This window comes from Sinohyriopsis cumingii, chromosome 19 (genome assembly GCF_028554795.1).
Source record: "Sinohyriopsis cumingii isolate HCF-2022 chromosome 19, ASM2855479v2, whole genome shotgun sequence".
Classification (NCBI taxonomy): domain Eukaryota; kingdom Metazoa; phylum Mollusca; class Bivalvia; order Unionida; family Unionidae; genus Sinohyriopsis; species Sinohyriopsis cumingii.
In genome coordinates, this window is record NC_142979.1 from 39,328,628 (window position 1) to 39,347,396 (window position 18,769).

Sequence of the window (18,769 nt, forward strand, 5' to 3'; positions counted from 1 at the left end):
GGAGCATAAATCAAAAGGAATATCTACTATACAAAAACCCAGTATGTACTATCCACACACGGAAAGAGGAAAAAACAAACCCCAAATATGCTATACACACACGGGAAGGAGCAAAAAAAAAATCACTATGTACTATCAAAATCCCCAATATCTACTATCGACACACGGTAAGAGGAAAAAACAAACCCAACTATACTATCCTCACAAACGTACGCGAACGCAGGCAAAGTATTACAAACACACACTCTACTATCCACACAAACGTACGCGAACTCTCTCTCTCTCTCTCTCTCTCTCTCTCTCACACACACACACACACACACACACAAACACATATACACACACCATACGGAGGGAACGAGAAAAAACAAACCCCATATCTACTATCGACACAGGGGAAGAGGACCCCCCCAATAAAAAAAAATACTATCCACACCGATGTTAGAAGAAAAAGCATGATACACTATCCACACAGTGTGTGTGATTTAGATTTTAAACGTAGTTTTTAACAATTTTTCAGTCATATCGCTACGATATCTGCAGTGTGGCAGTTTATAGTGATGTCTTGCACTGGTGCATCATGCCGCAGACATGTAGCATGATGTCCCATCCAGTCCCATTTTCCTGACAACAGGCTGAGCAGTCCTAACATTAACCTCTTAATGCTGAGCGCCAAGCTAGGCAGATGTTGTACCATTTTTGTAAGTCTTTGGTATGTCTCGGCCGGAGATCGAACCCACGACCTCACGCATCCGAGGCGGACGCTCTAACCACTAGGCCACCGGAGCGGTTAGGACCTATGTAAATAACATATATTGTTTTTCGCTCAACCTTACAATTACAGAGGGAAGAAGCAAAAATAACCCAAATGCATTATGTATTGCTTCATTGTGGTACACGAGGGTATTCAAGACTATTTTAACTCGTATAAAAACTTTCTATATTTCTTACTTGTGATATGACATTTAGGATTACTTTATGATTTAATTCATAGCATTGTCAGCGTCTCTCGAAGTTTCACTTTGCATTGTAGAGAAATAAATAACTTCTTGACTTCATTTAAATTGTTTCTATCACTTCTTTCAGTTACATCTATATTGAGCATAGAGTGTCACAATTTAGTTCGGTTTGCTGATTATAGACAAGACGATGTCATCATAAAAATGTAAAATATTTACTGAATATAAACAAATTTGGTTTCATTCACATAAAGATTATAAGAGCAAACTGCGGCCTGCAACTACTCATGATACAATTTTCAAACATGAAAGTACAAGCATTTCTGCCTGAAACTTACGTCAAGGTGTAAACAACAGTTTGTCAACTTCAACACATGATATCTTCAGGTCACTATCTACTTCAGCGTTCCGTTTCTCGGCCACCTTTGAATAATGTTCACTTTGTTCGTCGAGACACCGCTTGTCCCATGACCAGTCATTGTATTCAAAAAAGTAAAGTTGTTTGTGTAGTGCAGTCTGATTCAGGTGTTTACATTGATCAGGGCAGAGATCAAAACCACCAGAAAAACAAATTCCTGTTTTGAGTACATCTATATACGTTGCGGATTTTTCCCAGTTGACACTATAATGGTAACGATAATGTATGGCCGCCCTTGGCTTTGGCACCTTCTGTTCCTCGGTTACGTTGGTTAGGTAGAATTCATAAGGCTGCCTTCCGGGGGAATTATCCTCTCCCTGCCAGATACCATTGTTATAGGACCACAAATGAAAATAAAACTTGTATTCGTCTTTATGGAACGTCCATATGTATTGACACATAATATTGAACTGGGATATAGGTCCCTCCGAGAACTGTCTGTAAATCTCATCAAAAGGCTTATTATGGAGTCTTTCTAGATACCCTCGGAGTTCAACGATATGAGAGACCTTCATTATGACGGGAAAGTAAGCCATGCATTTCATGACTTCTTTGGATTTGAATATGGCCTCAGTGGTCATCGCTGCTTTTCTCCACCAGTCGGTATCCCTTTTCCCATAGTTTCCGATGACTATAGGTTTTCCTTCTTCAAATAAGAGATCCGGTATCACTCTGGTCACGAATACAGAATCCGTATCCAAATACCCCACGTATGATTTCTTGGTGTTGTTCTCGGGGTAGAAGTAATCTCTCTGCATCCTTTCATGCCCGACTCCGTGATAAATACCCGGATCAATTGGACTTTGATACTCAATTCTTGGGTAAGGATATCTCTCTGACAAAGATTTCGCTAGTTCCTTATCCTGAGCACTTTCTTCATCGAGAATGACTACAATCGACACATTTCGAGGCCAAAAGAATCGCAAACTTGGTAGCAGATAATCGTTATACTGCTTTATGAATTTGCTGCTCATACGAAGGTATAATTCCAAGTCTTCGAATGGCGTCTGTTTCTGTCTGTGCTTATATAGACCGCAGGTTGCACAGGAAACGTTCTGTCTTGTCCAAACATAGTCGAAAAACTGAAACATTTTCAGTATAGTTCCTGAATAAATGCATAGCAAAAGCAAAATCGCAAGTAAATATTTGTATTTACTGAAACATGTCCTTAAAACCCTTCTGTAAACGGCCATCTCTCTTCGTTCGTTTTCTACTCCATTTATTGATCATTCAGTGACTGCTGTTCTGTTAAGCGTTCGATCGACCTGTAAAATAAATAATGGAATCAGAAACATACATCGTTTTCTTGTTTTACAATATATCTGTATGAATGCATAAATGTGTATAACACATAGCTTGATACATGCTTAAATCGATAATCGGATGGATGGATGGGTGAATGGATGGATAGGGACCATAGCTTTCGTTGACATGCATGCATTATGTTTATCACATAGAAGACGTAACTGGAAGATAAACAAAGTTATCAAAGCATATGCAACATTTTGTTCTTTTTTAGAAGATGATCTGCAATTTTGAATCGGATGGCAGTCTATTGTTGTTGGAGGTAACTTGAACAATTATACAACTTTTATGAACAGAAAACACTTTATCTCTGAAATAGTAATTCTAGTTTCACAAACAGTCGCTGCTTGATTTAAATAAGGATTAATATTCCTTAAATTGCTTGGGATGAAAAATAGATTCACAGCTTTAGCCGAGTTCATAGCGAACGAATTTGATGTAATCATACAGAAGGGCTAATCTGAGGTCTTCATGACACTGGTACAAACATGTGCCACCATTATGAAATGCTGAGAACAAATATAAAGTTTGGAATACGTTTGTTTTCTTCTGCTGTCGTTTTAGTTATCTCAGAAAGATTCTTCGTTGTGGTAACATTCTTGAATGAACCTTTTGACGCATTCTTTGCATTCTTTTAATTATTTTTCTCTCCCTAGATTTTGAAGTAGTCCTTATTTTGTTTTCCAGTTTTTTCATGTTTTTCTTTTTCATATTGGATTTGCAACATCCACAAGTGACATTAATATATATCTTTGTACCCAACATTTTACTATTTCATTTCAATTAATACTCAAGTGTGCTACTGTAAGCTTACAGTAATAAATTTCAAGACAATCAGCATACTTAACACTGTTTACCTTGAAACATTTAACTCATTTCTTACAGTTGGTTTTTTCGTGCATTGTTAAAATGTCCAGTTGGAGCTATTTAATTTGATGAAGACATTATAACATTATAATTTAGCCTGCTAATGATTGACTACTGCGTTTTGATAGCACACGAAATCCTAAGTGATAAAGTAATTAGGTAATTAAATTAGACAAAACACAGAATGAGTACACGTGGACCAGTTGTTCTGCATATTAAATTTTCATTCTTTGCTAACTTTTTTTATTCATTATATATGATGGATAATTATATCTGGACTTGACTTTGTCCATAATCAAATTCATTGTTTACCTAACTCGAATGATTGACTTTGGTTTTTTAAACAAAATGTTTATCTTAATCTGAGTCTAGAACATTGGAAATTCCCCATGAAATGTCGGTGTACCTGTTGTTTATCACATTTTATATTATAATTTTAGTAACAGATTTTCTAATAATAACTAAGAATGTGTATTGTAACCCTTCAAAACAAAATGTACCATTAGGTAATAGATGGGTTTTGTTAAATAGAAAATGCTAATTGTGACCTGAGGTACAGTAGGAGGACTATATAATCTTACTTATCTAGAAATTATTCGTTCCTGATGAAAGATCTGAGCAGAATGGATTGTATTATTGTGCGTCCACACTTTCATTTGGGCTGGAATTTATTTATTCAAATTACTTAATTCTTGTTCTAGCGTGCCAAAAATAAAATCCTTGGAAATAGAGACCTGGATTTATAGTTCAATTTAAATATTCTTGGATTGTATTTTTATGATCCAAAAAAAGACTGTCGGCACTTCACTACGACACATGCCACCATAGGTACATCAACACTTTCAGCGTTGGATTTATTTTGGAATACCACTAAAGTTTATTCAGAACTTTAATCATTTTTACTTATGTTATAAATTCTTGGATTTTTTGGAATTTAATTAGCAATACAATAAGTTATTTTTACATTTTCACTTTGTATCCAAGTGTACTAAATTATTTTTTGGAATTTTACAAACCTTGCTGGTTTTTAATCCTTTTATTACTAGGTTAAGACCATATATTCGTAATACTATGAAAAATTAACTTGCAATAATAGAAAGAAAATAGAAGAAATATGCAAAAATTAATATCCCGCCCCTCCGCTCATAACCATCCTGGTCTGCCGAATCGGTTTCAGAATCCAAAACTAAAGCTTTATATTTCTTACCTATACACGTGAGTAAATGTTATCAATTGCCCACTTTGATACCCTTCATTGAGAGAACGTAGCAATTGCACTACCTTCGTATTCTTCAATCAGAAAAGGCGCCAGTTTTGCTGCCTTCGTATCCTTCAGAGAAAGTACCAACTGTATCACTTTCGAATCCTTTAGTGAGAGAAAACACAAATTTTACCACCTTCATATCCTTCAGTGAAAGTACCAATTGTACAATCTTTGTATCCTTCAGTGAGAGAATGTACCAACTGGACAACTTCGTATCCTTGAGCGAGAGAGAGACTAATTATACCACTTCGTATACTTCAGTGAGAGAAAACAGCATACACAATAAGCAACGAAGAATTAGAGTTTAGCATGACTAGCGTTTTAGCTGGGTTGGTTGTGTAAAAGTTTGAACTAGTAGAAGTTGTCATGACCTCCGTTCTAGGTGGGTTAAGTGTTAATCTATGAAATAAAAATACTTACAGATTATCTCGCAGAGGCATGAATGTGTAGAATAAATGGATTAAAGTTGGTACATTTAGTGAATTTTGCAATTTTTCAGCAAGTTACATGCTGAGGTTGAACAATGAAAAACAGATTTTTTTATAATATGATTCCAACGCTATTCTTAAGAAATAATATGATTACATCGCCATTTTGAAAGAAACCCTTCCTCATCAATAAGACACAACATAACGTGATTAGTTAAATAGTGGTGGATCCTCGGGATAGTACTGCTTGCTAATCTTATCAATACGTATTTACCCTTGTTAATATGACTGACGATGTAATGTGAAAGCAAATAACCTACCTTTGCTACATTGACGATGTAAAGAAAAAAAAACAAACCCAGACGATTTAAATACCTTGTTAATATGACTGACGATATGAAGATAAAGCAGACAACTTAACCTTTGAATATGACTGACGATATGAAGAAATGCCAGATAGTTTAAATACCCAACTGCAGTGTAAAGAACACTTGTCCTACGCGTTGATGGTTAGTTGGATATCTTATCCAGCCACTAATGTGACAATTCTCAGCGCTTATTTACCCAACACACACTGTGGTATAGGACATATCGACAACATAGTTTGTACGTAAGTCTCGAACCACTTGCAAATTCTCGTAAAACAGACCCCTGTAATATACCAGGTTGATAGCGCACCAGATCACTTGGTAATTCCATTGCAATTGGTGCATACGTCCGCTATAAGTCATTACTTGTGCGGCCGATAATAAAGATAACGTGGGGCAAAGTCTGGAAGTAATGCACTGATACAATAAATGAGTGTAATCATAACAAAGATAATGTGTTTCGAAGTACAATCAATGAACTATCTCTCAGTAGCCAGTACACTACAGATTTGTCATCTTCTGAAAACCCGTCAGTAGTATAGGAAAAGGGATTTCTGGATCACTTTGTTTCAAGTTCATGGAGATGGCTTACGTACAGAAAAAATGGGTGTTCTGGATACATAAATGGGGGTTCTGGACCAGTGGTAGTCACTCCAAAGTAGAAAAATGGGTGTTTTTGGCGCACTCAAGGGTACTAAATGGGGGTTCTGGGCCAGTGGGTAGTCACGTCAGCGCTGGTTCTGTACAACTATTGGTTGCATTGGTGCTTGAACATTATATAGTGGTTCAGTTGTATCCGTGTGCAAGTGTGTGAATGGCATCGGTGGAGTATTTTTATCATCAAATGGGCATAGTCCATTTGTGTTAATGCGCGTTGTAGCTGTTTTGTGCTGTTGTGATTGGAAAGTTCTCACGGAGTATTATTGGAGATGTCCGTGTAGTGCTTGTGTGTAATGATGGTTGGTAGAGATGTGGGTGATGACGGGTTATTTGACACCTTGGGCTTTTATCAGTATGGTACCATAGTCAAGAGTGATGCAATACGTTTAGGATCGAAGTCCTATGAATTGAGTGATGGATACGCAGTGAGTTTCATCTTAAACGTTCTTAACACCTTTTTATTATTGTCGCAGTGGAAGGCGTTGTCTTGTGGATACACGCTGAGATCGAACAGTTCTCGGTGTTGATATAGAACTGTGTAAGCGTCGTCGAATTTCGCACATGAGCGAGTCTGTACCGGTCATGAGCAACATTGCCTTGTGTCGGTATTTGTGTTTGATGAAACTCGAGCATGAGCATTTTGGAGAGATCGAAAACTGCTGCACCAGCGTAGATTTTCTTTGATTTCTAATGTTATCCATAGTTTTTCCGAACACGTTCTTGTATATGAGTTTGAAGAAGTCTTTGTCGAATGCCGTGGTGGCTCTGGCTCGTTGTGTCGTGTTGAAGTCGATGTAGAATTTCATCCACGAAATATGAGTGCGCGATGAACTTTGTAGAAAACGAGTCTTACTATAGTATAAGACAAACACAGTGTGAGAAAGATGGAAATTTATGAATGAATTAATAAAGATAAATATATGATGTAAAAATCAGGGTAGTATATATTAGTGTTTTTGATAGTATATATTGGGTTTGTTTTTTGCTTATTCCCGTGTGTGGAGAGTATATTTGTTTTTTTTTCCTTCCCGTGTGTGCATAGTATATTTTTGGGTTTGTATGCGTTCGCATACGTTTGTGTGGATAGTAGATATTGGTGTTTGTTTTTCCTCCCTTCTTTGTTGATAGTATATAATGGTTTTCTTCTTCCCTCTGTGTGGTTAGTATATTATGTTTTTGTTTTTTCTCCTTCCCTTGTGTGGGTAGTAGATTTGGGGTTTGTTTTTTCCTTTTCCAGTGTGTGGATAGTATATATTGGGGTTTTGATAGTAGATATTGGGTTTGTATGCGTTCACGTACGTTTGAGTAGATGGTAGATATTAGGAATTTTGATAGTATGGTTTTGTGTCTGTATGAGTTCGCGTACGTTTGTGTGGATAGTAGATATTTGGGTTTGTTTTCGTTCCCTTTTGTGGTGATATTATATAATGGTTTTCTTCTTTCCTGTGTGTGGTTAGAATATTATTGTTTTTTTCTTCTACCCGTGTGTGGATAGCTGATTTATGGTTTGTTTTTTCCTCTTCCTGTGTGTGGATAGTAGACATTGGGGTTTTTGATAGTAGATATTGGGTTTGTTTTTCGCTCATCCCCGTGTGTGCATAGTATATTTTAGGGTTGAATGAGTGCGCTTACTTTGTGTGGATTGTAGATATTGTGGTTTTTGATAGTATACTTTTGGTTTGTATGCGTTCGCATACGTTTTTGTGGATAGTCGATATTGGGGTTTTCGATAGTATATTTTTGGGTTTATATACCTTCGCGTACGTTTGTGTGGCTATTATATATTGTGGCTTGTTTCTTCCTCTTCCCCTGTGTTGATAGTAGATAATATGTGAAATGAGTGTAAGAGATGTTTTCCTTCACGTCCGTGCATGGCTTACCAGCGTTGACTAGTCAACACGTTTGGAAAATGAATTTGTTTAATAACTTGAAAGACAGTTGGTACTGGATGGTGGATGCCGCCTATGTAGTGGAAAGGCTTGAACATTAATGAAGTATACAGTTCCCAAATACTTTCTGACAAGACAAGTGACCAGCCTAAAAGTAGCCAGGGATCTAGTGAAAGGAATGATAGAGGAGGAAGGAGAGAAATTAAGAGGCTTCGTTCATCCTCAGTATGTGAGAGTGGGAACATTGAAGCAGGCCCTTGATAATGCGATGATAGTGAAGTGCTTTTTACAAGACATTGAATTTCACAGAGTGGTTTTTTAGATCAATTAACAAACAGGAGAAGAAATGATGAGAAAAAAGTGCTGGAAGAAGAGGTGAAATAGATTAAAGATAACTCGGCTAAAGAGAGATTGGACAAAGAAAAAACAGAAAGAAAAAAGAGGACTTTGAAAAAAATGAAGCAAAACTGGATGAAATTGCAGGACAAATTAAGATTGATGGGACATCCAGACTGGATGCCAGACGCTGAAAAGAAGAAGAAGAAAGGAATCATTTACAAAGTGAGGAGATGGTTGAAGAACTGGAGAAAATAGAAGAAAAAACCCAAAAGGTCCTTTTCAGGGCCGCTCATATGCCTCGAAAATATTTGCTTTCTTGCCTAATTGTTTTTTAGTCGGTTGTATAGTTTTTGTGTGTAATGGATTAATGTTCATCCATTTATGTCTGTATGTTGTATTTTGTATGTGTTATATATGTCTATGTCCCACCAGTCCCGTTCCAGCCAAGTGTTCTAGGTTTTTTCACCGATCTTTGGCCCAATTGAGGCCATTCCCTTGCAACATCGTTACCAATCTGCAGTACCGTGACATCACCTTACCATTTCCATTCCTATGGTCCGTACCTAACCCCAACCTTTTGTTCGTATATAGTCCCAACCTTTTTGCCGTATGTTGTCCCAACCTTTTGGCCGTATCAATTTTGCCCGTATAGTGTCACAGGTGGTTCTGTAATTCATTTTCTCATTGTCCGTATAGTATCCCCCTTCACTAATGGCGCGTATTAGGAACTACTTTGTTGACAAACCATATGCACTCATGTAGTAACTAGACGCTTTTGATTTTATATTATTGGATTTGTTTGTGGAAGAACTAAAACAGCTGTTTAGTTTATTTGAAAGCATAGATCATGAAGTGAATAATGTGGATGAATTTGCGGAGTCACAAATGAAAGTTTCCAACAAGCAAATGAATGAACGTGATATTCGCAATGGCCACAATAAAAGTGAGAGATGCAGTATAGCATTCTGATCATTTTAACGGTTAGTTTATAGGAGAAATGTTCGTATTTTTTCCTTAATGGAATGGTTCAGACTATGACCAGTGTTCTCTAGGCTATATAAAAAAAGTATAGAAAAGCATACTATCAGAGACTTACTATTGTAAGCGAAAGTACTGAACACGTAGAAAAGTAAGGGCCACAGAGCTAATAATCCAAGACGACGAAGAATTCTTATTTCCGCTGGCTGAATTTACTGTCACACACCAGCTGATTTGCAATTTTCCGCTTTAACTTTGTTTTTACAATATGTCGGATTTAGGCTAGCGCATGACACCATAGAGGTCATAACATATATCGCGTCCCTACAAAGAGCATGCATGTGACCGAGCATAAACGTGTCTTCTTTAGATGGTAATAAGAGTAGGGGAAAAATATACTTACGTTTTTGCACCTTGAAGTTCCTGTAAAGGTACTTTCTTTGTTCTGCAAATCCGAATTACATACTTAGGTAATGGTATCTAAAGCTTGATTACACATTTAAAAATTGTACTGTTATTTCGACATTTCCAACTGTAATAACACTATCCTTACTGCACGCAAAATGAAATTAACCTGATTTTCCACAGCGTCTTTGAATACTTACGATTGGAAGAATTCATATTTTCCCCACATCATTATTCCTAATATTCATTGACAGAACAGAAACACACATGCAGCTTAGATAAGACTAATCCCTCCCTGCTCAAATGACTGACACATGCATTTTGTATGGATTTGGCACAGCTAACATACCAAATCCATAATCAATGAAATTGAGAAGAATCGAAAACCTCCCTACCCACCCACAAAAAAATCAATTATCCCAGACCAACTGTTAAAGCTGTTGCAATGCGCATTCATTACAATGTGACTCTAAATTTAAAATTTTAAGTAGACCAAATCGACAACTGGTTTTAAAACTGATTTCGAGTGCGCGACTTATTTCAAATGTCTCCGGGCGGTGTTATGTGCGCATTAATATTGTTATTGGGATTTTGATGAATCCACAGTTGCGTATCTATTTTGGAATAGAGCATAAATTAAATTACTTTGTTTCTTGTAGTGTATTGTTTCATAGGTAAGCCTTAGGTAGAATAATAAAATGAGTATATAATAAAAAGGTTATTGCATTTGTATGGGAAAATATGAATTCGTTTTCTCGGATAGATACTTTGCTCCCACAGGTTTAGCAGTATCCTTGTAAAGAACTTGTTCCTATTTTCCCATACAAATGCGTTAACCTATAATTATTAATCCGTTAATTCGTGTATGCAATCCAGATTTTGATTATTTTGTCACCTATCTTAGGTGCATTCATTGACACAAAAGGAGAGAAAAAAAAAAGACAGGGAAAAAAATAACAAACCGGAAAGGTGTACCTATTAGACCGGGTTGAAGTGACTATAGTAATTGTTTGCTTAGTTATTACAGCACACACTTATGTCTGCTGCTGGTGCGCCATTTTCACACTTGTTTCCTTCCTTAAGTATGTCATTTATCATTACTCTTTTGATCATTCGTCTTTCTCGTGTGAACATTAATTTTGAACAATTAAACAAGTTTGCAAACATAGGGAATTTCGTTACAAATTACGATCACCATAACTAACAACTAATGTTGTTCAAAATAAAATAGATTATGTCTATATGATGTGCATAGTACTGTATAGATATGCTGTTCATATACTGTGTATAAGCGTTTTCAGATATACTGCTTGTATGCTGTGTAGAAGCCTGTACAGACTGTATAATGTATATAAGCCTGTACAGATATACAGTCTGTATCATGTGTATAAGCCTAGATAAACTGCATGTATGATTTGAATAAGACTGAACAGATACACTGCTTGTATAATGTGTATACACCTGTACAGATATACTGTTATATAACGTGTATAAGCCTGTACATATATATTGCTTGTATTATGTGTATAAGCCTGTACAAATAAACTGCTTGTATAATGTGTATACACCTGTACGGATATACTGCACGTATGATATGTATAGGCCTGTACATATATATTGCATGTATGATTTGAATAAGCCTAACAGATACACTGCTTGTATAATGTATATACACCTGTACGGATATACTGCACGTATGATGCGAATAAGCCTGTACAGATATACTGCTTGTATAATGTGTATAATTCTGTACAGATATACTGTTTTATAATGTTTATAATCCTGTGCAGATATACTGTTGTATAATGTGTAGAATCCTGTGCATATATACTGCTGTATCGCGTGTATAAACCTGTACAGATAAACTGGCTTTTAATGTGCATACGTCTGTACAAGTATACTGCTTCTATAATGTGTATAATTATGTACATATGTACAGCTTGTATAATGTGTATAAGCCTGTACATATGTACTATTGTACGATGTGTAAAAGCCGTTACAGATATACTGCTTGTATGATGTATATAAGCCTGTACAGATATACTGTATGTGTCATGTGCATAAGTCTGTACAGATACAGTGTTGTATAATGTGAATAAGCCTGTACAGATATACTACATGCATACATACCTGTAGATATATATTTCTTGTATAATGTGTATAATCCCTTTACAGATGTACTGCTTGTAAAATGTATATACGCCTGTACAGATATGCTGTCTGTATCATGTGTATAAACCTGTACTGATATAATGCATGTATAATATGTATACGCCTGTACATATATTCTGCTTGGATCATGTGTATAAGCCTGTACAGATAAACTGCTTGGAAAACGTATATACTCTTGTACAGATATACTGCTTCTATAAGGTGCATACGCCTGTACATATATACTGCTTGTGTAACGTGCATAAGCCTGTACATATATACTGTTATATTATGTGTAAGCCTGTACAGTTATACTGTTATATTATGTGTAAGCCTGTACAGTTATACTGTTATATAATGTGTAAGCCTTACATATATGCTGTTGTATAATGTGTATATGTCTGTACAGATATACTGATTGAACGATGTGTATATGATTGTACAGATGAAGGTTAAAATTTACAATATCAAAATGTATTTTGTCTCATATATTTAGATATATGAGGCGAGTTAAGTCGTATTCTCAACTGTATGTTTCAAACAGCAAACTAATTTTAAGACATATTTATTGAAGAAGAGTGTTGCTTTCATTTAGAGTGGTGCAAGAATGTACTCTTTAATGTATCTACTGACCATGTTTCGTTTATCGTATTTGTGAAAAAGTGGGTCACCTAAGCGAGACATTACGTGCTGAAGTCTGCTGCCTGTTTGTGTTCCACACGTGTGTAATCTCCATCTTTATGAAGTTTGTTACCATTATCGAAGTGCCAGATGAATTCACACAGCACTGTTTATGTCCTATTTGCCCAGCTGTATTTACTTCTCTGACTTTGGTCGTGGCTACATACCCAGTACATGTAATATTCTACAATGGAAGTGGTTGACTCTGATGTTTATAATTGGTTAACACCTTAATCTGCACACCGTTTGATTCAACCTCAGCTGTAGGTAGCCAAACACAGATTTCACATACCCTTATATACACCTTAAATTTACAATAGGTTTCAGTACCTTAGCCAGTCTCTAATTGATTACAGTATTTGTCAGTACTCGCTGACGTATAAAAATGAAAAATATAAGACGGATAAACTTCAATAATTTAAAGGATACGCAATTCCTGAACGATAAAGAATATTAAACTTTACGGAATAAAAATAAAGATTTGTTTTTAAACAATGAGTATATGAAAGTCATTTAAATACTTTATGCAATATTTTTGACAAGGACAATGATCGACCTGAAGTTATCTACTATAGAACTATCATGTTGTATCTATTATTTTTGACAAGGAAAATGATCGACCTGAAGTTATCTATTATAGAATTATCCTGTTGTATCTATTATTTTTGACAAGGAAAATGATCGACCTGAAGTTATCTATTATAGAATTATCCTGTTGTATCCATTATTTTTGACAAGGAAAATGATCGACCTGAAGTTATCTATTATATAATTATCCTGTTGTATCCATTATTTTTGACAAGGAAAATGTTTGACCTGAAGTTATCTACTATATAATTATCCTGTTGTATCTATTATTTTTGACAAGGAAAATGATCGACCTGAAGTTATCTATTATAGAATTATCCTGTTGTATCCATTATTTTTGACAAGGAAAATGATCGACCTGAAGTTATCTATTATAGAATTATCCTGTTGTATCCATTATTTTTGACAAGGAAAATGATCGACCTGAAGTTATCTATTATAGAATTATCCTGTTGTATCCATCATTTTTGACAAGGAAAATGATCGACCTGAAGTTATCTACTATATAATTATCCTGTTGTATCCATTATTTTTGACAAGGAAAATGTTTGACCTGAAGTTATCTACTATATAATTATCCTGTTGTATCTATTATTTTTGACAAGGAAAATGATCGACCTGAAGTTATCTATTATAGAATTATCCTGTTGTATCCATTATTTTTGACAAGGAAAATGATCGACCTGAAGTTATCTATTATAGAATTATCCTGTTGTATCCATTATTTTTGACAAGGAAAATGATCGACCTGAAGTTATCTATTATAGAATTATCCTGTTGTATCCATTATTTTTGACAAGGAAAATGTTTGACCTGAAGTTATCTACTATATAATTATCCTGTTGTATCTATTATTTTTGACAAGGAAAATGATCGACCTGAAGTTATCTATTATAGAATTATCCTGTTGTATCCATTATTTTTGACAAGGAAAATGATCGACCTGAAGTTATCTATTATAGAATTATCCTGTTGTATCCATTATTTTTGACAAGGAAAATGTTTGACCTGAAGTTATCTACTATATAATTATCCTGTTGTATCTATTATTTTTGACAAGGAAAATGATCGACCTGAAGTTATCTATTATAGAATTATCCTGTTGTATCCATTATTTTTGACAAGGAAAATGATCGACCTGAAGTTATCTATTATAGAATTATCCTGTTGTATCCATTATTTTTGACAAGGAAAATGATCGACCTGAAGTTATCTATTATAGAATTATCCTGTTGTATCCATTATTTTTGACAAGGAAAATGTTTGACCTGAAGTTATCTACTATATAATTATCCTGTTGTATCTATTATTTTTGACAAGGAAAATGATCGACCTGAAGTTATCTATTATAGAATTATCCTGTTGTATCCATTATTTTTGACAAGGAAAATGATCGACCTGAAGTTATCTATTATAGAATTATCCTGTTGTATCCATTATTTTTGACAAGGAAAATGATCGACCTGAAGTTATCTATTATAGAATTATCCTGTTGTATCCATCATTTTTGACAAGGAAAATGATCGACCTGAAGTTATCTACTATATAATTATCCTGTTGTATCCATTATTTTTGACAAGGAAAATGATCGACCTGAAGTTATGTACTTTAGAACTATCCTGCTGTATCCATTATTTTTGACAAGGAAAATGTTTGATCTGAGTTATCTGCTATAGAACTATCCTGTTGTATCCATTATTTTTAACAAGGAAAATGTTTGACCTGAGTTATCTACTATAGAATTATCCTGTTGTATCCATTATTTTTGACAAGGAAAATGATCGACCTGAAGTTATCTATTATAGAATTATCCTGTTGTATCCATCATTTTTGACAAGGAAAATGATCGACCTGAAGTTATCTACTATATAATTATCCTGTTGTATCCATTATTTTTGACAAGGAAAATGTTTGACCTGAAGTTATCTACTATATAATTATCCTGTTGTATCTATTATTTTTGACAAGGAAAATGATCGACCTGAAGTTATCTATTATAGAATTATCCTGTTGTATCCATTATTTTTGACAAGGAAAATGATCGACCTGAAGTTATCTATTATAGAATTATCCTGTTGTATCCATTATTTTTGACAAGGAAAATGATCGACCTGAAGTTATCTATTATAGAATTATCCTGTTGTATCCATTATTTTTGACAAGGAAAATGTTTGACCTGAAGTTATCTACTATATAATTATCCTGTTGTATCTATTATTTTTGACAAGGAAAATGATCGACCTGAAGTTATCTATTATAGAATTATCCTGTTGTATCCATTATTTTTGACAAGGAAAATGATCGACCTGAAGTTATCTATTATAGAATTATCCTGTTGTATCCATTATTTTTGACAAGGAAAATGATCGACCTGAAGTTATCTATTATAGAATTATCCTGTTGTATCCATTATTTTTGACAAGGAAAATGTTTGACCTGAAGTTATCTACTATATAATTATCCTGTTGTATCTATTATTTTTGACAAGGAAAATGATCGACCTGAAGTTATCTATTATAGAATTATCCTGTTGTATCCATTATTTTTGACAAGGAAAATGATCGACCTGAAGTTATCTATTATAGAATTATCCTGTTGTATCCATTATTTTTGACAAGGAAAATGATCGACCTGAAGTTATCTATTATAGAATTATCCTGTTGTATCCATTATTTTTGACAAGGAAAATGTTTGACCTGAAGTTATCTACTATATAATTATCCTGTTGTATCTATTATTTTTGACAAGGAAAATGATCGACCTGAAGTTATCTATTATAGAATTATCCTGTTGTATCCATTATTTTTGACAAGGAAAATGATCGACCTGAAGTTATCTATTATAGAATTATCCTGTTGTATCCATTATTTTTGACAAGGAAAATGATCGACCTGAAGTTATCTATTATAGAATTATCCTGTTGTATCCATCATTTTTGACAAGGAAAATGATCGACCTGAAGTTATCTACTATATAATTATCCTGTTGTATCCATTATTTTTGACAAGGAAAATGATCGACCTGAAGTTATGTACTTTAGAACTATCCTGCTGTATCCATTATTTTTGACAAGGAAAATGTTTGATCTGAGTTATCTGCTATAGAACTATCCTGTTGTATCCATTATTTTTAACAAGGAAAATGTTTGACCTGAGTTATCTACTATAGAATTATCCTGTTGTATCCATTATTTTTGACAAGGAAAATGATCGACCTGAAGTTATCTATTATAGAATTATCCTGTTGTATCTATTATTTTTGACAAGGAAAATGATCGACCTGAAGTTATGTACTATAGAACTATCCTGTTGTATCCATTATTTTTGACAAGGAAAATGATCGACATGAAGTTATCTACTTTAGAACTATCCTGTTGTATCCATTATTTTTGACAAGGAAAATGTTTGATCTGAGTTATCTACTATAGAACTATCCTGTTGTATCCATTATTTTTAACAAGGAAAATGTTTGACCTGAGTTATCTACTATAGAATTATCCTGTTGTATCCATTATTTTTGACAAGGAAAATGATCGACCTGAAGTTATCTATTATAGAATTATCCTGTTGTATCTATTATTTTTGACAAGGAAAATGATCGACATGAAGTTATCTACTTTAGAACTATCCTGGTGTATCCATTATTTTTGACAAGGACAATGATCAACCTGAAGTTATCTACTTTAGAACTATCCTGGTGTATCCATTATTTTTGACAAGGACGATGTTCTACCTGAAGTTATCTATTATAGAATTATCCTGTTGTATCCATTATTTTTGACAAGAAAAATGTTCGACCTGAGTTATCTACTATATAATTATCCTGTTGTATCCATTATTTTTGACAAGGAAAATGTTCGACCTGAGTTATCTACTATAGAATTATCCTGTTGTATCCATTATTTTTGACAAGGAACATCATAATAGCGCATTTCATTTGTTTGATTTGTTTTCAATTTTTACACCGTTCGTCCCTTCTAAAGCAAATTACTCTGCCCTTTGTTAAGCCCATTCGTCCATACGTCCGTCCATGAAAAAACTGAAACCGCAAAAGCGTCCAACCAAATACTGCTGGGTTTTACTTATTAAAAATTCTATGTTGTAACTGCGCAAGGAAATAAATCGAGAGCACACTAGATTTTCATTTTCTTCAGTAAGTGCTATTCATCAACAGCAAATCAACAACCAAATGCCTTGTTAATACTTGCTACTTGTTCACATTTTATTGTTATATTTTACGCAAATGGATGCGAAGCTTTAGTGAATCAACGATTTAGGTGAATTCGATGATCAATAAGTTGTGACCACGTTGTGCGAGTTATGCCCTATATTTGTCTAATAATATACCTTCGAACTGAGTGTTATCAGTCATTGTATTATTGCTTGACATAATATTAGTTCAAATTTCATCTTTGCCAATTGTAGATTCGGTCATTAGCATATTTTAATTTTTTTTCCTCGAGATTTGCGGCTCGAATTTCTAACAACATAACAACTTACAAATGTTTTAGGATTTAATCTTTTTTGTTTTAAATTTAATCAAATTATCTGTTAAATTATTTCTTAAAACGGTTGAAAATAACTCCGATATTCACATACTGTTTTAAGTAATGGGTCATGATCGACGTATAACGGGCTTACCAATAAAATACTCCGGCAGCGCCGTTTTTAATTATAATAATAAAACGTTATGAAGGTTCATTTATAAGATATCAGATTATTGCAATTATCCGCTAATTTTCATCATTTAAATCAAAGACGTTGCCCATCATCGACCCAAAATATATCAACGAATTATGAATATTTAAACAATTATATGTTTAACAATTTCAACAAAATTTACTGTGAATTTGCAATTGAATCAAATCTTGGATAAATTGCTAGATTAAGCACGATTTTGACATATTTTGCCGAGTCACTACTTGTAAGTGACTTAGCACACTCAGATAATGCAAGCACGTAACATATTAATCTATGGCCCATCATCTAAATATATTGATGAAATATTGATTGCTAGGTTAACTTGTAGATGGAGAAACAGATACAGTTATGCTGCTGGGAATTTCATATCAACGATAGAAAAAATGCAAAGAAGCAAATACTGAGTCGAACTTAAATTAGCAATGCACCATGATAGTTTGCACTTTCACTGTTTGATTTATTTATGAATGTTTTCTTCTCTTTTTGTTTGACTGTGTCATTGTATCGTAATATAATCGAACTTTGTTGCACTGTATTATCTCGTAATCTTAACAATATACAAGCCCATCAATTGCATGTTTTTGAGTAACTCAAATTCATTTAGCCGATGTAACGCTTATTCAGAAACAACTTTTGTGGAGACACTTGCTGTCTATGACCACATGCTCTAAACGGAGAAACAGCTTGTCACATCGACCCAAATCTTGAGGGCTTCATTTTCTTTTCCTGTTTGAGTCGGTATCGTGAATCAAAATACGGAAACTCGATT

At 34.3% G+C, this 18,769-nt stretch overlaps 1 protein-coding gene across 9 annotated transcripts; it reads right to left on the bottom strand.

The window, feature by feature from the left end:
* Positions 1-1,054: 1,054 nt before the first annotated feature.
* LOC149775533 (uncharacterized) lies at positions 1,055-10,016 on the bottom strand. Of its 9 annotated transcripts, none has more exons than XM_089943300.1 (3): positions 5,711-5,954; positions 4,757-4,915; positions 1,055-2,642 (listed from the first exon to the last, which is right to left on the bottom strand). In XM_089943300.1, exon 3 carries the CDS (start codon positions 2,568-2,570, stop codon positions 1,299-1,301), a length of 1,272 nt encoding a protein of 423 aa, XP_089799426.1. In that variant the 5' UTR covers positions 2,571-2,642; positions 4,757-4,915; positions 5,711-5,954; the 3' UTR covers positions 1,055-1,298. The 9 variants fall into 9 exon arrangements, with proteins under 9 accessions (XP_089799426.1, XP_089799425.1, XP_089799433.1 ...); XM_089943299.1 differs by having other exon boundaries at positions 5,663-5,954; XM_089943307.1 differs by lacking the exons at positions 4,757-4,915; positions 5,711-5,954 and adding an exon at positions 9,879-10,016.
* Positions 10,017-18,769: the final 8,753 nt, after the last annotated feature.

Bases quoted from the DNA above. Each gene is read 5' to 3' on its own strand.
- LOC149775533 (XM_089943307.1), bottom strand. From the start codon at position 2,570: ATGGCCGTTTACAGAAGGGTTTTAAGGACATGTTTCAGTAAATACAAA.